We start from the raw sequence: 17,286 nt of genomic DNA, 5'->3' as shown, positions 1-17,286 counted from the left end.
TATTGCCCCTAGGTGGTAGTGCTGGCCTTGGACTCAGTCTCCCCCGATAAGCCCCCAGATGTCCACTTTCCCACCTAATACAATGCAGCCACAAAGGATACTTCACTCCTTAAAGGGAACAGGGGTGATGAGTGGGTGGTGGAGGCAGCATAGGGAAAGAAAGTAAGTGGGTTTATTTCAGGGTAGGAGGGTCATGTAACCTATCTGAGCCTTTTCTGATTCTTCCATCTACATGTGACTGGCAGGGGAGTGGCTTAACAGGGGCGAGAACCAGTGGGAAGGATTGCACAGGGAGGACTAAGTGCACTCTTGCAGTCCCAGGATTCACATTTCCATTCACTCTGCTGCACTGCAGCAGACCAGTGACATGGTGGCAGATGACACAGCGCTTAGCTTTGCTGCACTCTTGCAAGTACTGTTGTGTGCGGACACATGCTTTGCGATGGAGGCTGGCACTGCCGGTTGCAACAACAATATGCTCTGATGTAGCCACGCTTACTAAGAGTCTAGGTGCTGTCGTGTGGGGGCCTAATTTGACGACCTGATACAGCCAAAGGACGGAAAGGCTCCAACACCATTTATTTACCCCGGCCTCTTGTGTTAACCCTTAGGCTGCTGTTCCAAATATCAACAAGGGATGGGACTTCTTACTATGTCCCAGGGAAGGGGCAAAACGAACATTACCTTTCAGTTTGGCGTCAGGCCACGCAGGGAAAGCACAGCAGATGCTCTGTGTGTGTGTGTTGGGTGCAAGCAGCGGGAGTGAGGCCACCAGTAGTTCTGCTCTCCCCTCCCAGCGGCTGCCAGGACTCTGAGTGCTGGTGGGGGCTCCCTGGCCTGATGCCGGCCTGATGCCCCCCCCCCCCCGCCCCGACCGCATGTAACAAGTTGGGGATGGGGCGAGCACGAGTGCACAAAGTCCTGCAGCCGCGCTGAGGGGCTGTGGGGCTCCCTCCCCCCCCCCCACTGCTGGCCCCTATGCACCCCCAGAAGCACGTGGGTGCGGCCCGCGCCCCCCTCTAGCCCCCAACTCGGGACTGCAGGGCAGCGTGTCCCCGGGCGAAGCGGCCGGGCCAGGGAAGGAGTGGGGAGGCAGCGGCCGGGGGAGGAGCGGGGCCGGCACTGCCCAGAGCGCGAGGAGAGAGGGGGGCCCGCGCAGGGAGGGAAGGGAGGCGGTGGAGGTGAGTCACATGGTCAGTGCCGCACTCTGGCTCTCCCCTGTCTCAGTCGCTTTTGTTGTAAAGGGGAGGCAGCCGAGGAGCAAAGCAGCAGCAGCAGCCGCCCTGCCAGGGGCCAGCCCAGCCGGAAACCTCCCCAGCCAGGCTCTGCTGCTGCTGCTTTGCAGAGAGGCGCGCAGCCAGGGCTGGGGCAGGAGCGCCCGCGCCGCAGAGACAGCCGCGGCACCGTGCCGACTGGCGGGCAGCCTGGGGGCACATGTGGAGGGGCAGCGGCAGCGAGCAGGAGAGTCGGGGGTGTTAGTCCTGCTTGGGCGCAGAGTGGCGCGTCCGCCAGTCCGGAGTTTCGCGGTCCTTGGTGCCGTCTCGCCGGAGGAGGAAACTATGGAGGTCAATGCAGGTAAGAGACTTGCTAAGCTGCTAGTTCGGGGTGCTGAGGTGTGTGTGTGGGGGGGGGGAGCCGCAGGGCGGGTGCTTTGGGGTTAAGCGGGAGGGCGCTGTGTTGGTCACTGTGGGGCGATCTGTGGATTTGGGGGTGGGTGATCAGCGAGCCCCATGTTAGCGCCGGGTGGGTGAGTTCCTGACCGGGGAATGGGGGCATTGCAGGGCGGCTGCCGCTGTCAGGGGAGCGTCTCGCGTCAGCAGAGCGTCTCGCGGGTGGGCTGGGCAGCTGCCCCCATGTTGTGGGGGCCGGGATCCCCCTGGGTTGGGGGGGGGTTGATCCCCGCTTGTGGGAGGGGTGCTAGGTCACCCCTCCCCCCACTCCTCGGATGCTCTTGTCCAGTTGGTGTGGCGGATGTTGGGGAGCCTGGGTTGCTGCGGCTGCCCCCCACGGCCTGATGCCCGTTCCCCGCCCCCCTTCCTTGCGGATCCCGTGGCCGGCGCCTGCCCTTCCTCACATGGACCCCCTTGCCGAGCCATGTGTGTCTTCTGTTTACGTTCCGCGCTGCGTGCCCGCTTATTGGCCGTGCGGGGCTGTGACGTAACGATTGCATAATAGGGCCGGGGCGGGCCAGCTGGGTGGCTGCCGGCGCGGACACGTGAGGCCCGCCAGAGGCCGCTGTTTTGGTGACCTACATTCATCGAGTGTGACGGGAGCCGGGCGTGCGCAGGGGACACGTGGGGCGGAGGAGGCCCGATCCCTGCGGCGCTTCTGACCACGCCCACCGGAGCGCCGGGCGGGGTTTGCACCGTTCTGACCCCGCCCCCACAGGTGTTCCAAGGTTCTGACCGCTCGCCTTTTGGAGTGGGAGGCGCCCCCTCTAGGCGTTGCATTGCGGGCGGGGGCAGGTGTTCTTTTTCCCTTCGGAAGGGGGCGTGGCTAGAACCTTGGAACACGGAGGGCGGCTCCTTTCGGCTGGGACGTGGTTAGAACGCTTGCAGAGTGGGGTTGGGGGGGGGGATTGCTGCCCCTTCCCATTCACCTGGTTTATACTCCAGGGGTCGGGTGTGCAGGTGATGGTGGCTGGGCAGAGGAGAAGTGCTGCCCTTGCTCCCCTGCCCACCCGCAGTGCCTGGAGGTTGCCCAGAGCTCTGGTAGGTAAAAGCCATAGGTACTTAGGGTCCCTGAAGTACGGTGACCAGATAAGAAGCGTAAAAAATCAGGAGGGGGTAATAGGTGCTTATGTAAGACAAAGCCCCAAATATCAGGACTGTCCCTATAAAATCGGGACTTCTGGTCACCCTCCCTTGGCATAGGGCTGGCCCCCGGGCGGCAGTCTTACTGGCTCGTTGCAGCATAGCGTGTTGTATTTGTGTGCCTGCCCATGTGATTGGAATGAAGACACATTTAAAATTCTTCTCACGTGGACAGGCTCTTGCAACAGCAGGACTGTAACAGGTGAAAGAGGGGGGCAGACCCGCCTTCACTGATGGTTGCGCTCATGTAATGAGCCCAGCAAGTCAGATGGCTGGACACGTCCAGATTACAGCGTGTTACACAAAAGGATCTCAGGTCCCGCCTGACCGTATGGGAATTAGAATGTCTGTCTGGGCTTTATGGGAAGGTGGGGGAATTACAGCTTTACAAAAATAGCAGAAAAGTAATTGCTAAGTAAGGACGCAATGGTTCCTGCATCCTCCCTTAAAATAAATTGAGTGAAAAGGCTGGGTTTTATTATTCTGTATATAATAGTGGCTGATTATGTAACAGTTCCTGTGGCTCTAGTGAAAAACATCAGGCAGTGCTTTATGAAACAGAATTGACTTTGGAAGGACGCATTTGCTGTGCCAGCAGCTAAATAGCCATTGGTGTGACTGTTTAGAAATTATTTCAGCAAGAGCTGATAATTTAATGTGCCGGTTTTGCTATTTTAAAGATTGTTCCTTTGTCCTAGAATGGGATGATTCCCTTTTATTAAACCTAAATGTGATAATCTTGTACAGTAGAAAATTCTTTATAGCAGAAAGACCAGTTAGCTTTCCTTCTCTTGCCTAAAGTCTTCTCTTTTTACCCTATGTCATTTCAACTATTTTCATTGTTAAACTTTTATGTCAAAGGTGAAAGGAAAACAATCTACACTATTGCAACAACAATAGAGGCTGATACTAAAATAGCATCTAGGTAGGCTGAACTCTATTTTTTGCAAAGATTTAATAATCTGCTGAAATATAAATAACAGGGTTGTCATAATTAATAAGTTATATAACTTCCTGCTCAAAATACATGTTCACATATGATCTGGTGGTAGTATATCATTTGGAATTCTAAATTTATTTGAGAATCCTTTGTGGATATGTCTAAATAAGCATCCAGAACTAGTTTCACATCACAACAATTCAGTTTAGGATAAAATAAAATTCCTTTGTCTTCTATGTTAGCAAATTCTATTTTAAGAGTCAAGAAGTTTATGTCTGCAGCGCTGACTCGCCGATACAATATCAGGACCTGCTGCTTCTGGGAAATGTTTTTTTCTGTACCGCATACGTGGGTTTTTCTGAAATGCAGGTGTATAACCTAGTACTTACAGTTAAATAGGAAAGAATATTAAAATCTGAGCAGAGGATTTCTGAGGAGCCACAGAATCTTCCAAGATAGTCTCAATTTTAATATATTTCTCAATAATATGACAAGTAACCAAAAAGTCCCTAGTATACAGAAATAGTTAGTATACCTAGTGGGTCTTAGATTCACAAGGGGGACTCAGGCGCCTAACTGCCCAAGTCCAACATTTATGCACAACTGGCTTTCACAGAACTAGGGCTCAGCTCCACCCGATCCTGTAGCTGCCAAAGTCCCAAGGCATTCAAGTCCCACTAGTAAAGTCCCCAAGTCTGTGGGTGGGGATGCACAAATCTGCCTAAGGCCTGGCATTGCCAAGCAGCTCAACACCTAACTCAGGCCAAAGCTCCAGCAGCATTCACGAACGAGGAATTCCCTTGCCTTTCTCCGCTGCTGAGCCCAATCTGGTAGCTGTGTTCTGAGTACACCTGCCCCACACAGAAGACCATAGAGGAGGTGTCCTTATATTCGCCTGGTTCAAATCCCCACTCTGCCTGCTGTGGAGCAGGGACCAGGCCTCCCCCTGCCCAGGTGAGTTCCTGAACAACTGGGCTACTGAGTATTCTGGGGTGGCTGTCTTTCAGTCTGTCCTAGTGAAGCAGTTCCACCTTGTATAAATAATTAAATAGCCATTGGGCCAGAGAAAGCATGAGGATGACCGGCCTAGTGGTTAGGGCACTCACCTGGCTTCAAGTCCCTGCTCCAGATCATGGCTTTTGTTCAGTGTGCTGGTGTCTGTGAATCTCTTTTTAAGTGCCTCTCACCATGCGTGTACAGAACCTGAGCGCCTAACTCGAGCCTGTGAATTCTACTAGGCAATAGGGTGCATAAGTTAGGCTCAGCATGGCAAGGCCTAGGCCCCCCCCTTGTGAATCTAGCCCTGTGTCTTTTGGTTTTGAAAACCTCATTAGGAGGGGAAAAGTTAAAATGAATTTGCTGTACAGTACTCCTCAGTTAGGTCCTGTCTTCCACCTGTTCAGGGGAGAAGGAGCAGCTCAGTACCCTCTATCCTATAGGGCAGTAGTGGGCAACCTGCGGCCCGTCAGGGTAATCTGGTGGTGGGCTGTGAGACAGTTTGTTTACAATGACTATCTGCAGACATGGCCGCCTGCAGCTCCCAGTGGCTGCGGTTCGCCGTTCCCAGCCAATGGAAGCTGCAGGTAGTGGTGGCCAGCATGTCCCTGTGGGAAGCAGGGGTTTAATTAAATTTACAAAAGCAATGAAATTCCAAGTTACTATCTGTCTTTGATTCTTGTGCCAAGTATTGCAATTTTTATGTTGTATAGGATCACTCAGTGTTCTAGAAATTATTTATGTATCACAAGGGTATAAAAGAGTAGTGTAGGACAGAGTGGCAGCATTTATCTTCAAGTGTGCTATAATTAACATAAGACACTATGACCCAGGACCTGCTGTACTGACTTAATCTGTTGAGCAAGCATTCCTTGTCATTTGTAGCTTTTACTGGTTTAAGGCATATGCATCATCTTATTCTGGTATGTAATAAGTCATATGTAAAGGGATTTGCCACATCAGTACAAAGGGAGCAGAGAAGGAATTAAACACAGTTTTTAAATTGCTTGGCTTTTGCCAATGAGCTTTTTACACTTACTAATTTTAGTGTGAAATAACAAATGCTTTGTAGTGGCTTTTAAAATATCAGGTCTTGGAGATGACAACTGACTTGGTTCTCAAAAGAAGAGTAAAGAATTGTTTGTATCCTTTGCAAGATCATTCTTTTGGCATATAACCTGGGGAAGGGGCCCTATGAAAAACAAATCTATTTCCATGCCTGAAAGAGAGCAGGTAGCTGTTTTCTCCAAAAGTATCTCAAGAGTTTAAGACTAAACAGCTTCCCTGTCCTGCAAGTGGGAGTGCAGTGCCTTGCAAAGAGCCTGGCAACTGAAACTATATTTAAATGAGCTACAAAGACTTGTAATGTGACAAGTGGTGCTTAAGGAGTTCAGTTCTGGTTTGTTTTTATATTATCTTCATGCTCCATCCGCTTGATCCATTGCTGTGAATACCACCAACCTCCTCCCTATCTCAGGCCTGTATCCTGGATGTCATCTTTCACTTTGCCCTTTGTCTTATCCTAATCTAAATGATCTCTGCTTCTGTCTCCATAACACCTCTAAGATCTAGTCTTTTCTCCCCATCCAGTTTGTACCTCCTACCCTGAACTCCCTTCAGAACATTGCTTCTGAGATCAGGTTTTGATCAGGTTATATCCTCCCAGCTTTGAGTCCCTCCAGTGACTCCCCACCATCCACCACCTCAGATGCAAGCTTTTTACACTTGCTGTTGATCCCATCCCCTGCTTCCTCTTTTATCTAATCTCATTTTCCATTCTAGGAGGTCAGGTGTGAGGGCAAGAGAAGATGGGGTGGAAGGGGAGGTCAGTCGTTGGAAAGCTAATGGAAAGAAATGAGCTTGGGGGAGGGGTTTGAAAGAGGCACATGTAAGGACAACTTGGCATGCTGTGTCAGGTAGTGCCAGCTCAGGGAGTGGATCATTTGCAAGCTGTGTAAGGACATTTGGTATTTTGTCATTACAGTCTTTTCTTTTCCTTCCACCAGGGGGTGTGATTGCTTACATCAGCTCTTCAAGCTCAGCGTCTAGCCCAGCCTCTTGTCACAGTGAGAGCTCAGAGAGTAGTTTCCAGTCATCCTCTTCGCCTGTACCATCTTCACCAAACAGTTCCACCTCTGAGAGCAGCTGTAACAGTAGGAGCAGCGAGGGTTCTGACGGCGCACCAAAGAACGATCAGCTAGATGGTGCCGTTAAAACAAGTCGGTCGAGTGCTGCTGGATTGACCAAGGGCCATGGTGGACTTACAAGTATGTATGTTTTGAAGTATCATCAGGCAGCTAAACATGCACTGTCGTGCTCCACTGTCTCAAACTGATGGCTGGTCTTACCTGGCCTGAGGACACCCCCAGCCTTCATTCTGGAGACCACAATTTTCTCTCCACTCTTAATCTCTAACTTCCTTCCTTCTAGACAGCGGTAGCTATGGTGCTCATTCTCTGGCCAAGATGTTGAGCAAACAGCCTCTTGCTAGACAGAAGCCACAACTTCAGCCTGAATCAGCCATCTTTCCAATCTTTTTTCAACCCTACTCCTTGAGCTCAAGCTCATCACCTCTGCTATGTGCCTGAGTTTTACTGATCCAGGATATGAAATGCACTGATGCCGCTCCCAGACCTGGAACTGCTTGCTCACAGTGCAAAGTGGTGCCAACAGGCCATATTGTCCTTTGGCCCACAAGTAAGTTTAAATCAAGAACTCTCACTAATTTTTTATTTTTTTTTATAAAAAGCCCCAACAGTTTTGAAATTATGTTAAGTGCTAAAACAAAGTTTACTGCAAGTCTCTTTGTCCTCCTTTCACTGAAACCTGGCCAAATACCATTTTAAAAGACAGTTTAGTCCACAGTCTCAAACCTAGGAACAAATTCTTATTTACATCAATGTTTATGTTTAATTACTACAGAGATCAGTGGAATCATTTTATAAGTTTATATTGTGGTAGCAGTTAGGAGTCCCAGTCAGGGCCCAGGACCTCATTGCGCTAGCCACTATGCGTGCACACAAGTTCCTTCTCCAGGAACTACGCCAGACTTACACCAGTAAAAATGTGTTCAGAACGTGTGCACTAAGTTCCAGCTACAAGTGATTTTATTTTTTTTTAAACCACAAATAAAATAAAATTTAAAAGTTGGTATGGTCAGAACTACAGGGGTGCTGATCGTTGCAACTATACTGTAGGCTTCAACTTGCTTTAGTTACTGTGTTTCTGCATTATATATTCTTTGATAATCAGAAGTTCAGCAATAAAGGAATTTTTTTAAGCAATCTTTGCAAGCTAAAAGTGATCCCCAGTTGTTTTTTGGTTTTTTTTTTACAAGAATGTTGACATTGAATAGTGACTGCAGCGATATATGGGTCAGAAGATATTTCAGTAAGCTTTTAATTTGAATTTAGATGTTTTTCTTTTACCCGAGACAAAATATTTTTTGCAAGTCAAACTTTCTGGACAACCCTCCTATTAAGGGGTGCTGGAACAATTTTTATAGTGGGGGTGCTGAGAGACATTGAACCAAATTGTAAACTCTGTATACACTTCAAGCCAGGGGATGCAGCAGCACCCCCAGCACTCCTAGTTCCAGCACTTATGCTCATGTTTTGTGTTTTGAGGGCATTATGAGGCCAAGCCTAAAGTCTGATCATTGTACTTCAAAAAACCTTCAGATTATTTTAAAAAATATTTCTCTCCCACCCAACCCCCACCTAAAATAAATAAATCCAAGATCTTAGTAAGACCTTTCCCCTCCTCTTCTGCTTTGTACATTGTTTGGCAAACATGGAAGCACTCGACGGGACTGCTCATGTACAGAAAGCTGCTGTTTGCAAAATCAGGGCATAAGAACCTGAAAGTGAAATTGGCTGTAAACAAAATTGAGATTGATTTAACTGATTTTTAGGGTGGGATTTTTAAAAGCGCTTAGCAGAGCTATGCAGAGGACAGAAATTCCCTTTCACAAAGGATTTCAAGATTGACATTTGTTCGTGTTCTGTTTAGGGACTAAATATTGTAGCAGGATTAACCTGCTTGCTTGCATGCATGTATATATATATATATCTTTTCTAATAGTTTAAGTATTTCGTCTGTTGTAATAGGTTTATAGATATATATTGAAATAAGTTTGGCTGTAATGCTATATCCTGCATGTTAAGTTAAGGCAAAGTTAGTATATCTATATCTGGGACCTTTCACCCAGATAGCAAAGTTGGCCTACATCTTGAGATCTTTTATCTAAATAGTAAGCCACCCATGCATGTCTAAGACCTTTATCTAGACAGATAGACAATGGAAGAATGGTAGGGGTTTTTTCTTGTAGCCACAGACTTAACAGGTACACCACAAGGAAAGAATTGAAATGACTAAAAGAACAGAAATAGTATATGTGCGTATGTACATGTCATCAATTTGCATGAACGTATTAGCCTATGGAGTAAGGGTATCCTAACATTTTTGAGGCATATTTGGGCATAGGAGGAAGGATTCCCTGCACTTGAGCCCTATAAAAGAGGTGACCCACCTCACTAGCTTATGCTATCTGTCCTCTACGACTACTAACTATTAGTAGGTTGTACTCATTTTCTTTTCAAACTTTTAAGTTCCAAGGGGACTAGGCTAAGCTTGGTTTCCCTAAACGTTTGTTCTTAGTTTTGTTTGTTAGGTTTTAAGTTTGTTAGTTAAGTAAACTCTAAGTTCGCTTTGATAGCTCTTAGCATTAGTTTCTTTGAAGCTCTGCACCACTCACTCAAGAGTTGAGAAATCTGAATGGTTAGAGGTGAGGCTGGTCCTGTGTCTCTCACCACCAGGTCATCAAGGAAGGTTGTGAGTATATTAACCAAAGCTTTGTAGCATATAATACTGTATTACCATATGTATCTTTCGAATAACAGTAATACAATTGTAACTTTGTAACTCTAATTATTTTACCATTTACTTACTATTTCATTGATTTTAATAAAAAGTCTTTACGGCTATATGTGTCTCAGTGCGAGCTTCCTGTCACACCCCCGAGGGTCCTTTGTAAATTCTGTGGAGCCTGATCTGGGACAAGAACTTTTAACTTCTGATCAAATAGATTGGTGAGCCAAAAACCCATACTATCCAAATTAATAATATTAACACACCCTAGATCAGGCTACAGACTGGCGAGCCAGCCAGGAGACTCGAGAAGTATGTGACAGGAATTTTCAGGGATTCCAGGCATCCTTAGACTCCTAAAAATCTCACCTGAGGCATAAGTAAATGGTTAAAGTTACAGAAAGTTAGAGAGCAACATTGTGTGTCTCAGTCACTCACTCTTAAGAGAACAGGAGCCTGATTTCCTGTGACTGCGGCTTGGCAGCAGTCCCAGTATTTCCGGTTCTGTATTGTGGTTTGATTTAGAGTTTTACTTTAGAGGGTTTAAATTTAATCTTGCAAGATAGAGTAATATTATAAACAGTAAATAGTGTTATTATTTAAAGTGATATGCGCTTTTAAGGGGCTTTGTTAAAGGTTGAAGTTATAATGAATGGTACTGATAAGATATTAGCAGTAGCATTGGATCCAATGACCCACACTAGTGGTGGCGGGGGAGTTGATAAACCTAGGTATTAATTGCCACCAAGAGGCTGCAATAATTCAGAACTTGAACGGTTCGAGCTACCTTATTTCAGTCCCCTCAACTCTCCTGGGCTGCACCTCTGATCCATCTGCCTCAGTAGTCCCCAGCTGTTTGGCAGGTCCCGACAGAGGGAAAAGACCTCTTGATCAGCTACGAGCCATCGAGGGAAGAAAGGGCACGTACCCCACCTCTCTATCATTTATTTGGGACTTACTGAACTAAGTGTAAAAACCGGTTTGGGGTATTGTTTCCTGTTGTTTCTGTGAAGGGACGCCTTCAGTTTCAGATTAAAAACAGCAGAGTATTCGTTATAGTTTATTACATAAGCTAGTGAAGTTTTAGAATTAAAATGAGTTCTGTGTTACGTATTAAGGTGAGTGGAGCAAGGGCAAGAGTAGAGTCTGTTGGAGTTGCCCGTAGTATGGCTTTAGAAAACTTTGCCAGAAAAAATACATTCAGCAACATGGAGGAGGTTTAGAACAGTTGAGAAATAGCGAGATGATCTCTGAGCATTGTAACCCATGGGGTTTTGTGAGTGAGGTATTTGATGTAGAAAGAGAGCAGAAAAAAAGAAAGGCTAAACTGGTAAAGGGAATAGCTGTTGAATGTCTGCTCGTGGCTTGTAGTTCGCTGGGAAAGAAATTGAATAAAAAATTAGAGTTACTCAGGAAAGCCCAGCAAACTTTGGATGCCAGCTTAAAATCGCTGGAGGGCTATAAATCAGACCATGGACAGCTGTTGGAAAGAATCAGAGAGTTGGAAAAAAGAGAAGATGTGTTAGAGGAGGATAAAGAATCGATTCCCATCCCTATTGGCGTGGTAGAACCAACGGAGATAGAAAAACCTGCAGGGCCAATTTCTAGAAGTAGGCCAAGAGAATTAGCTTAGGCTGATACAGTACCTTTAGGAGCAGAGTTGGAGATTGAGTCTGAGGAGCCACTGGGAGAGTCAGAAGAGGAAGGTAGCAATGCAGAAGCTAACAGCAGTCTGCAGATAGAAAAAGGAAGTCCCAGGGTGGCACCACAGGAGGTGGAGTTGAGTGGCATCATAGAGGAGGCGACTAGTGATGTAAAGGATGAGATGAGCAGAGCAAAGGGGGAGGAAATATCCTCTCCTCTGTTAGTGTCCTCCCCTGATAGTGAAGAGGGAGTGCCTTTAGAGTCTGTGATTGTTCAGGGACTAGAAGATGCAGTGTCACAAGTGACACGAGTAGCTAATGCATGTGATGTAGTAATCTCTAAGTTACAACAGAGAGATATACAACAACTAAGGAATGTAATTCCTGCTCCTCCGCCCAGTGTTACACTAGCACCATATAGATCAGGAGATCCAGCCCCTTTGGGTGGACATTTATTGGAATTTGAGCAATCATCAACATTGTCTAGGTCCTGACAATTTCGTGGCCCCTCTACACTCCCTTGGTATATGCTAGTATCACCTGGTGTACGGGTAGAACACCCTACTACACCAGACCTTAACACACTAAGAGATGTCCTGCGTCAGTGTGGAGATGCCTTGAGTATAGGACATAGAGGTTTTACGGAAAATTATCCTGCTCATCCAGGATTATCTCCATTGGAAAGTGCTGATAGCTCAGATGAGGAAAACGTGAATTTGGGTAGAAGAAGTCAAAACAGAGACGTTATAGATTCAAGCTCAGGTAGAAGTCCAGATCCTGATCTGGAGAGAAGATCCTCAGATTGTAATTCGGATTGTCCTGAAGCAGTTGTTACAGACATTAAGACCCTAGATCTGGTAGCTAAGCAAGTAGGAATGATGGAGGATTCTTCAGTTGCAATGCATGCACAACGTGTACAAGAAACAGCAAACGTGTTTGGCTTACCAAGGAAAGATTGAGTTAAAATCTTACAACTCACAGTAAATCGAGCATTATGGAGTACTTTGCCACCTGAGTTTAGGGTAGGAGAGAGATCTTTTAAAGACACAGTAGCCTTATTGGAACACAATCTACATCCAGGGAAAGCTGGTGTGGCCATCCTGTCGAACCTAAGGCAGAGATCTAATGAGTCCCCACATCAGTTTCACCTGCAGTTAAGTGCAGCATGGCACAGTCACACGAAAGAGGAAACAGATGAGCCACCATACGTTAGTTTGTTGGTTAATAACTCTCTTCCCTATTTACGAGAAATGGTGAACATGCATATAACTGATGATATTTCTTTAAAGAGGCATTAGCCTTACTGGCCAAGGCATATTTTCAGGGAGGCCCTAAAATAGGTTGGCGGGGAGCTCCTGTTGCAATACTTCACAAACCACAAACAAATCCCACTGTGAGGATTGAGGGACCTCAATCAGGGTTAGGTCGAGGGGTTCCTAAATTCGCTAGGTACCAGTGTTGGTAAAATGACCCTAATCCACATAATGATCCTGGACCTTCGAGTGGGCATGCCCCTCAACAGGGTTATGCATTTGGATCCTATCTAGGGGCCCGGGACCATGTTCCTTTCTTTTCAGATGCCACACAGAATACTTTACGCCTGCGGAGACCCATGTCACCGCCTCCCCACAAAGATGAGGACTCAGTTGTGATGTTTAAAACAGTGCAGCAGACGCTTGAGGCTCAACGACTGGATATTTGAGAACTCCAAGCATGCGTGAATGAGCTGATGATGGAAGGCCAAGGCCCAGCACCCTAAAACTGTCCAGTGGCCTCCGTTGACCCATTTCCTTCTCTCCGGTGGACAGCCTCTCCTCCAGAGTTGGCTGCCTCCGAAGAGATAGAAGGAGAGCCTGTAGATTATTTGTCTGCATACTCTACAAATTATTCGGCATGATGCCAATCAACCCCAAGCGAAGTCATAGCTCCTTTAGACAGAGATGCAAGCGGGAGACCCACAGTATCTGCAGTGGTAGGTGGCCACCACACGGATTTTATTATAGATACTGAGGCAGCAATCAGTATTATCCATTTTAAGGATCCTAGATCCTCTTCTCTGTCATCAGGGCGTACAAAAACACTTGCAACTTTTGCAAGTAATCAGGTTGTTACCACGCTTTCTATACCCATTGAAGTACAGATAGGTCACCTAAGAGAGGTTCATACCTTTGCGTTGATGAAATTAGCAGACCCAAGGAATTGCCTGTTGGGAACTAATTTCCTATACAAACAGACGTGTTCTTAATTTGGGTAACCAATTGTTGTGCCTTACTGTAGAACAGGCAAAGAATAACTCACCAGTGATCATACCTGACTGTGGCATGGTATCTCCAGTGGTGGACTCTGAGCCTGAGGGTTATGATTTAAACAAAATAGCGGCTAATCATGCGGACCAACCTGAGTTACAGGAGTCAGATGCCTGTTGATGAGTTACAGTTACATGCAGATGCCTTTGCTAAACACAAACATAATTGTGAATATATGGCAGTCACTATTGTTGTAGAAGGAGAAGATATGTCAGCCCAAAGACAATATCCTTACCCAGAACAGGCAAACCCATACATAGAAAAGACTATCAAGTCTTTACTGACACAGGGACTACTACGTAGATGTACTTCCACTGCCAATTCTCCTATTTGGCCGATGAAGAAACCAAATGGTTCTTGGCGTCTCAAAATTAATTATAGACGCCTGAATCAAGTCACACCCACTTGTGCCCCTACAGTGGCCAAGATGCCAGATTTAGTCAAGTCCTTTGATCCAGAGGCTGTGTGGTTTACTTTCCTTGACATCAGTAACAGCTTTTGGACATTGCCATTGGCCCACATTTCACAGTACCCTTTTGCATTTCGTTTCCAGGGAGTCCAATATTCCTGGACACGTTTACCTCAGGGGTATAAAAGTTCTCCAGCTTTATTCCATGCGCAAATAAGGCAGGCACTGTCTCAATTTTCTAAACCAACTGTTCTGTTTCAATATGTAGATGACCTGTGTTTAGCAACACGGACTAAAAAGGAGCATCTAGAAAGGCTTGATGAGCTCCTACAGATCCTAAAGGAAGCAGGGTTAAAGTGCAATCTGGCCAAGGCACAGCTAATGGCTAACTGTGTCTCTTTCTTGGGTCTCACCCTGACAAAATGGGGTAGAACCCCGGCACAACAGAAAGTAGATGCAATCCAAACATTGCCGTTACCACAGGACCCAACGGCTTTAAGATCCTTTTTGGGTTTAACTGGGTATTACAGGGATTTCATTCCCAATTTTGCTTCCATTGCAGGTCCCTTGTACCAACTATTAAAGAAAAGTGTTTGATGGAAATGGTCTGAGCAACACACGGAAGCAGTATCCCAGCTAAAACAAGCCATTTCAAGGCTCCGGTGTTGATCACTCCTAATCCTGAAATACCCTATCATCTGGAGGTAGCGGTGAGCGTGGGAAAATCGGACCTGGGGCCTGTGCTTCATGTTTAAGTGTCATCAGTTGAACTTAAGTATAACAATTGTGAAAAGTACCTATTGGCAACCAGTTGGGCCATACAACACTTTTCTTTTCTAATTGGCCTCAGCCCGATCGTATTACACTTATCACACACTTCCCTTCAGTTCTTACTGTCCAATGGGGTAAAAGATGGGCAAGTCTCAAATGCTCACCTAGCCCACTGGGCATTACTGCTGCAAGGGAAAGATATTACAGTAAAACCTATTAGGACACCATTTTTGTTACCAGCTGCCCTACTATATGAAGGAGAGCCACACGTGTCCCGATCTTGATTGATTGGATGTAAGGGGGGAGGAAAAACAAAAGCTTTTCCAACCATTGATACAGGAGACAGATTCCATTATTAGGTATCATTTCTTTGTTGACAGTTCTAGTTATTACCATCGAGGCAAACCTTGTACCGGATTTGGAATCTATGCAGTTCCTCCCGAGGAGAAAGGAGAGCATTGGGAGAAGGCATATTCATGTATTCCACATTTGGCTCAATATGCTGAATTAGCAGCAGTGGCTTATGTGTTGGAGTACTGTGTGCAGTTCTCCATCACCACCACATACCGAAGTATCCGTTTTCAGACTCCGCATGAGTATGCAGTTCTCTCACAGAGTTTCTACCATGTTGGGAGATAAATGGGTTCACATCTTCAGATGGCACGCCTATTAAGTGTGCATCGCTGATGAAATACATCTGCTGTAACAATCACTGTTACAAGGTGGATGATTAAAGTGTAAAAAAAAAAAAAAAAAATAGCTCACTGGAAATTAGACCCCTATGCTACAGAAAATGGGAAGGCTGATAAATTAGCCCGAGAAGGAGCCTGATCAGGGGAATTCTGGAAAGAAAAAGATCAGGAATGTTCTGATACTGCCCTAGTCCCAGATGCCCTAAAGCTACAACTAAATTTGTACAGGCTGACATACTGGATTTAAAAGACACACAGAAATTGGATAGGGACTTAGTGAGAGTAATCCTAGAGCTTTCCAAAACAAAAAAGAGAAGGGTTGCTAACAGTAGATCCTTTGTACAAAAGATATATATATGCAAGCAAGCAGGTTAATCGTTTAGGCTACAATATGAACTTTAATGAAACTGCAGTCTCAGGTGGAAAATGGTTCCACTGAAATTTTTCCAACCAGCTCTAGCGCTCAGCATTAGTCCAACTCTGCTCCCCTGAAGTCACTGGCAGAGTTGGCAATGCTGAACACTTTGAAACGTCCCATTCTTTATTATCCAAGCTGGAACAAAACATGCAAAATATAAAGAAAGAGCATAAGAAGTGGCAAGCAAATTGGACTTGGAAAATCCTTTCACCTTTAAGAATGTAAGGTCCTGTTTCTGCAAGTGCATCTCAATGGGGAGGCTCTGTGTGGCTATGGAGGACTGTCTGCATGGAGTCAATTGTAGGATGTGGCCAAAGTTTTTATTAGTAAAAAGGGTAAAATAACTTATTTGTTTGCTACATGTGATTTTGAAGTTAACGGTGTCTTTTAATATTTCTGTTTTTAAGAAAAGATCTTTATTCTCAGTTGGGGAAACTGCAACATTTATATGGGCTTCCTTGTCCTGATGGGAAGACAGATTGAGCCCAAACTTTGGTGACCTAGTTTCCTAAATGATCCTTTTAAAATTCATAAATGTAAGCAGACTTTTTTTTCTACCATTGAGTGCAATGCTACTTTTATTAAAAATTTAGTGTTAGCCCAGTGTATGTGTGTTCTCCCCATTCTATCCAGCGATTGTTCCTAAATTCATCCCTGCTGAGTCGTGCAGGGTTTTCCTGTGTTCTTGTTTTTGTCTCCTCTCTTTCTTGTACATTGAACTGATTTGCAGTATCTCATTTGCAAAGCACATTTTAAGGGGCAGAAGTGTGTTCTAGGGCTAGGTCTGCACTTGCAGTGGCATGTAGAATACATACATTGCACACCCAGCTAGCACAGGTATAAATAGCAGTGGAGGCAATGAGGTACTGCTTAGGCAAGAAGACTAGAGACCCGGCTGAACCCTAGGGTATATACCCTCTGCGGCTCTCTATGTGCCCAAGCAGTGCTCCCTATTTATGTTGCAATGTAGTGTCCCACTGCCAGAGCCTGTCCTCACTGCAGGGAAAGGCTCCAGCAGGACCACGCTCTCTTTCATTGGGGTGTGTAGCTACATGTACCATATGTACCGCCACCAGTATAGACAAGGCCTATGAGGGAGAATGTTACCATTGGAGTTTCATGCTCACTTTCTTCTGTTCTATTTCTAGAATTTAATGGCATGATCCTCCTGTGTAAAGTCTGTGGGGATGTTGCTTCAGGATTTCACTACGGTGTGCATGCTTGTGAGGGTTGTAAGGTAAAGTATAATGGTCTCCTTTTTGTTGTGGATGCTGGCTAGTTTTCAGATCGCTGGGTAGTTAACAATTGGAATCATGGGGTAAGCAGGTGATGATGTTGAAAAGTTAAATTTATATTAATCTATTAAAACATTAATCTGAGAGAGTTCAAAATATACACAGGTTGCTTTAAAAAGACAAGCTGCTTGGGA

The 17,286-nt window shown here is 45.7% G+C and overlaps 1 protein-coding gene across 1 annotated transcript in view; it reads left to right on the top strand.

Annotated features, from left to right (window-relative positions):
- Positions 1-1,169: 1,169 nt before the first annotated feature.
- Positions 1,170-17,286, top strand: part of NR1D2 (nuclear receptor subfamily 1 group D member 2) — a 32,349-nt gene continuing 16,232 nt past the window's right edge. The window contains exons 1-3 of the mRNA XM_073333494.1: positions 1,170-1,575; positions 6,756-7,016; positions 17,006-17,094. Of these exons, the coding sequence (XP_073189595.1) occupies positions 1,191-1,575; positions 6,756-7,016; positions 17,006-17,094 (735 nt within the window). The 5' untranslated portion in view covers positions 1,170-1,190. The remainder of the gene's footprint in view (positions 1,576-6,755; positions 7,017-17,005; positions 17,095-17,286) is intronic.

The sequence above is a fragment of the Lepidochelys kempii genome, chromosome 2, assembly GCF_965140265.1.
Source record: "Lepidochelys kempii isolate rLepKem1 chromosome 2, rLepKem1.hap2, whole genome shotgun sequence".
In the NCBI taxonomy this organism is placed as follows: domain Eukaryota; kingdom Metazoa; phylum Chordata; order Testudines; family Cheloniidae; genus Lepidochelys; species Lepidochelys kempii.
Note: the sequence above shows the minus strand (reverse complement) of the source record. Positions and strands in the feature narration are given on the sequence as shown.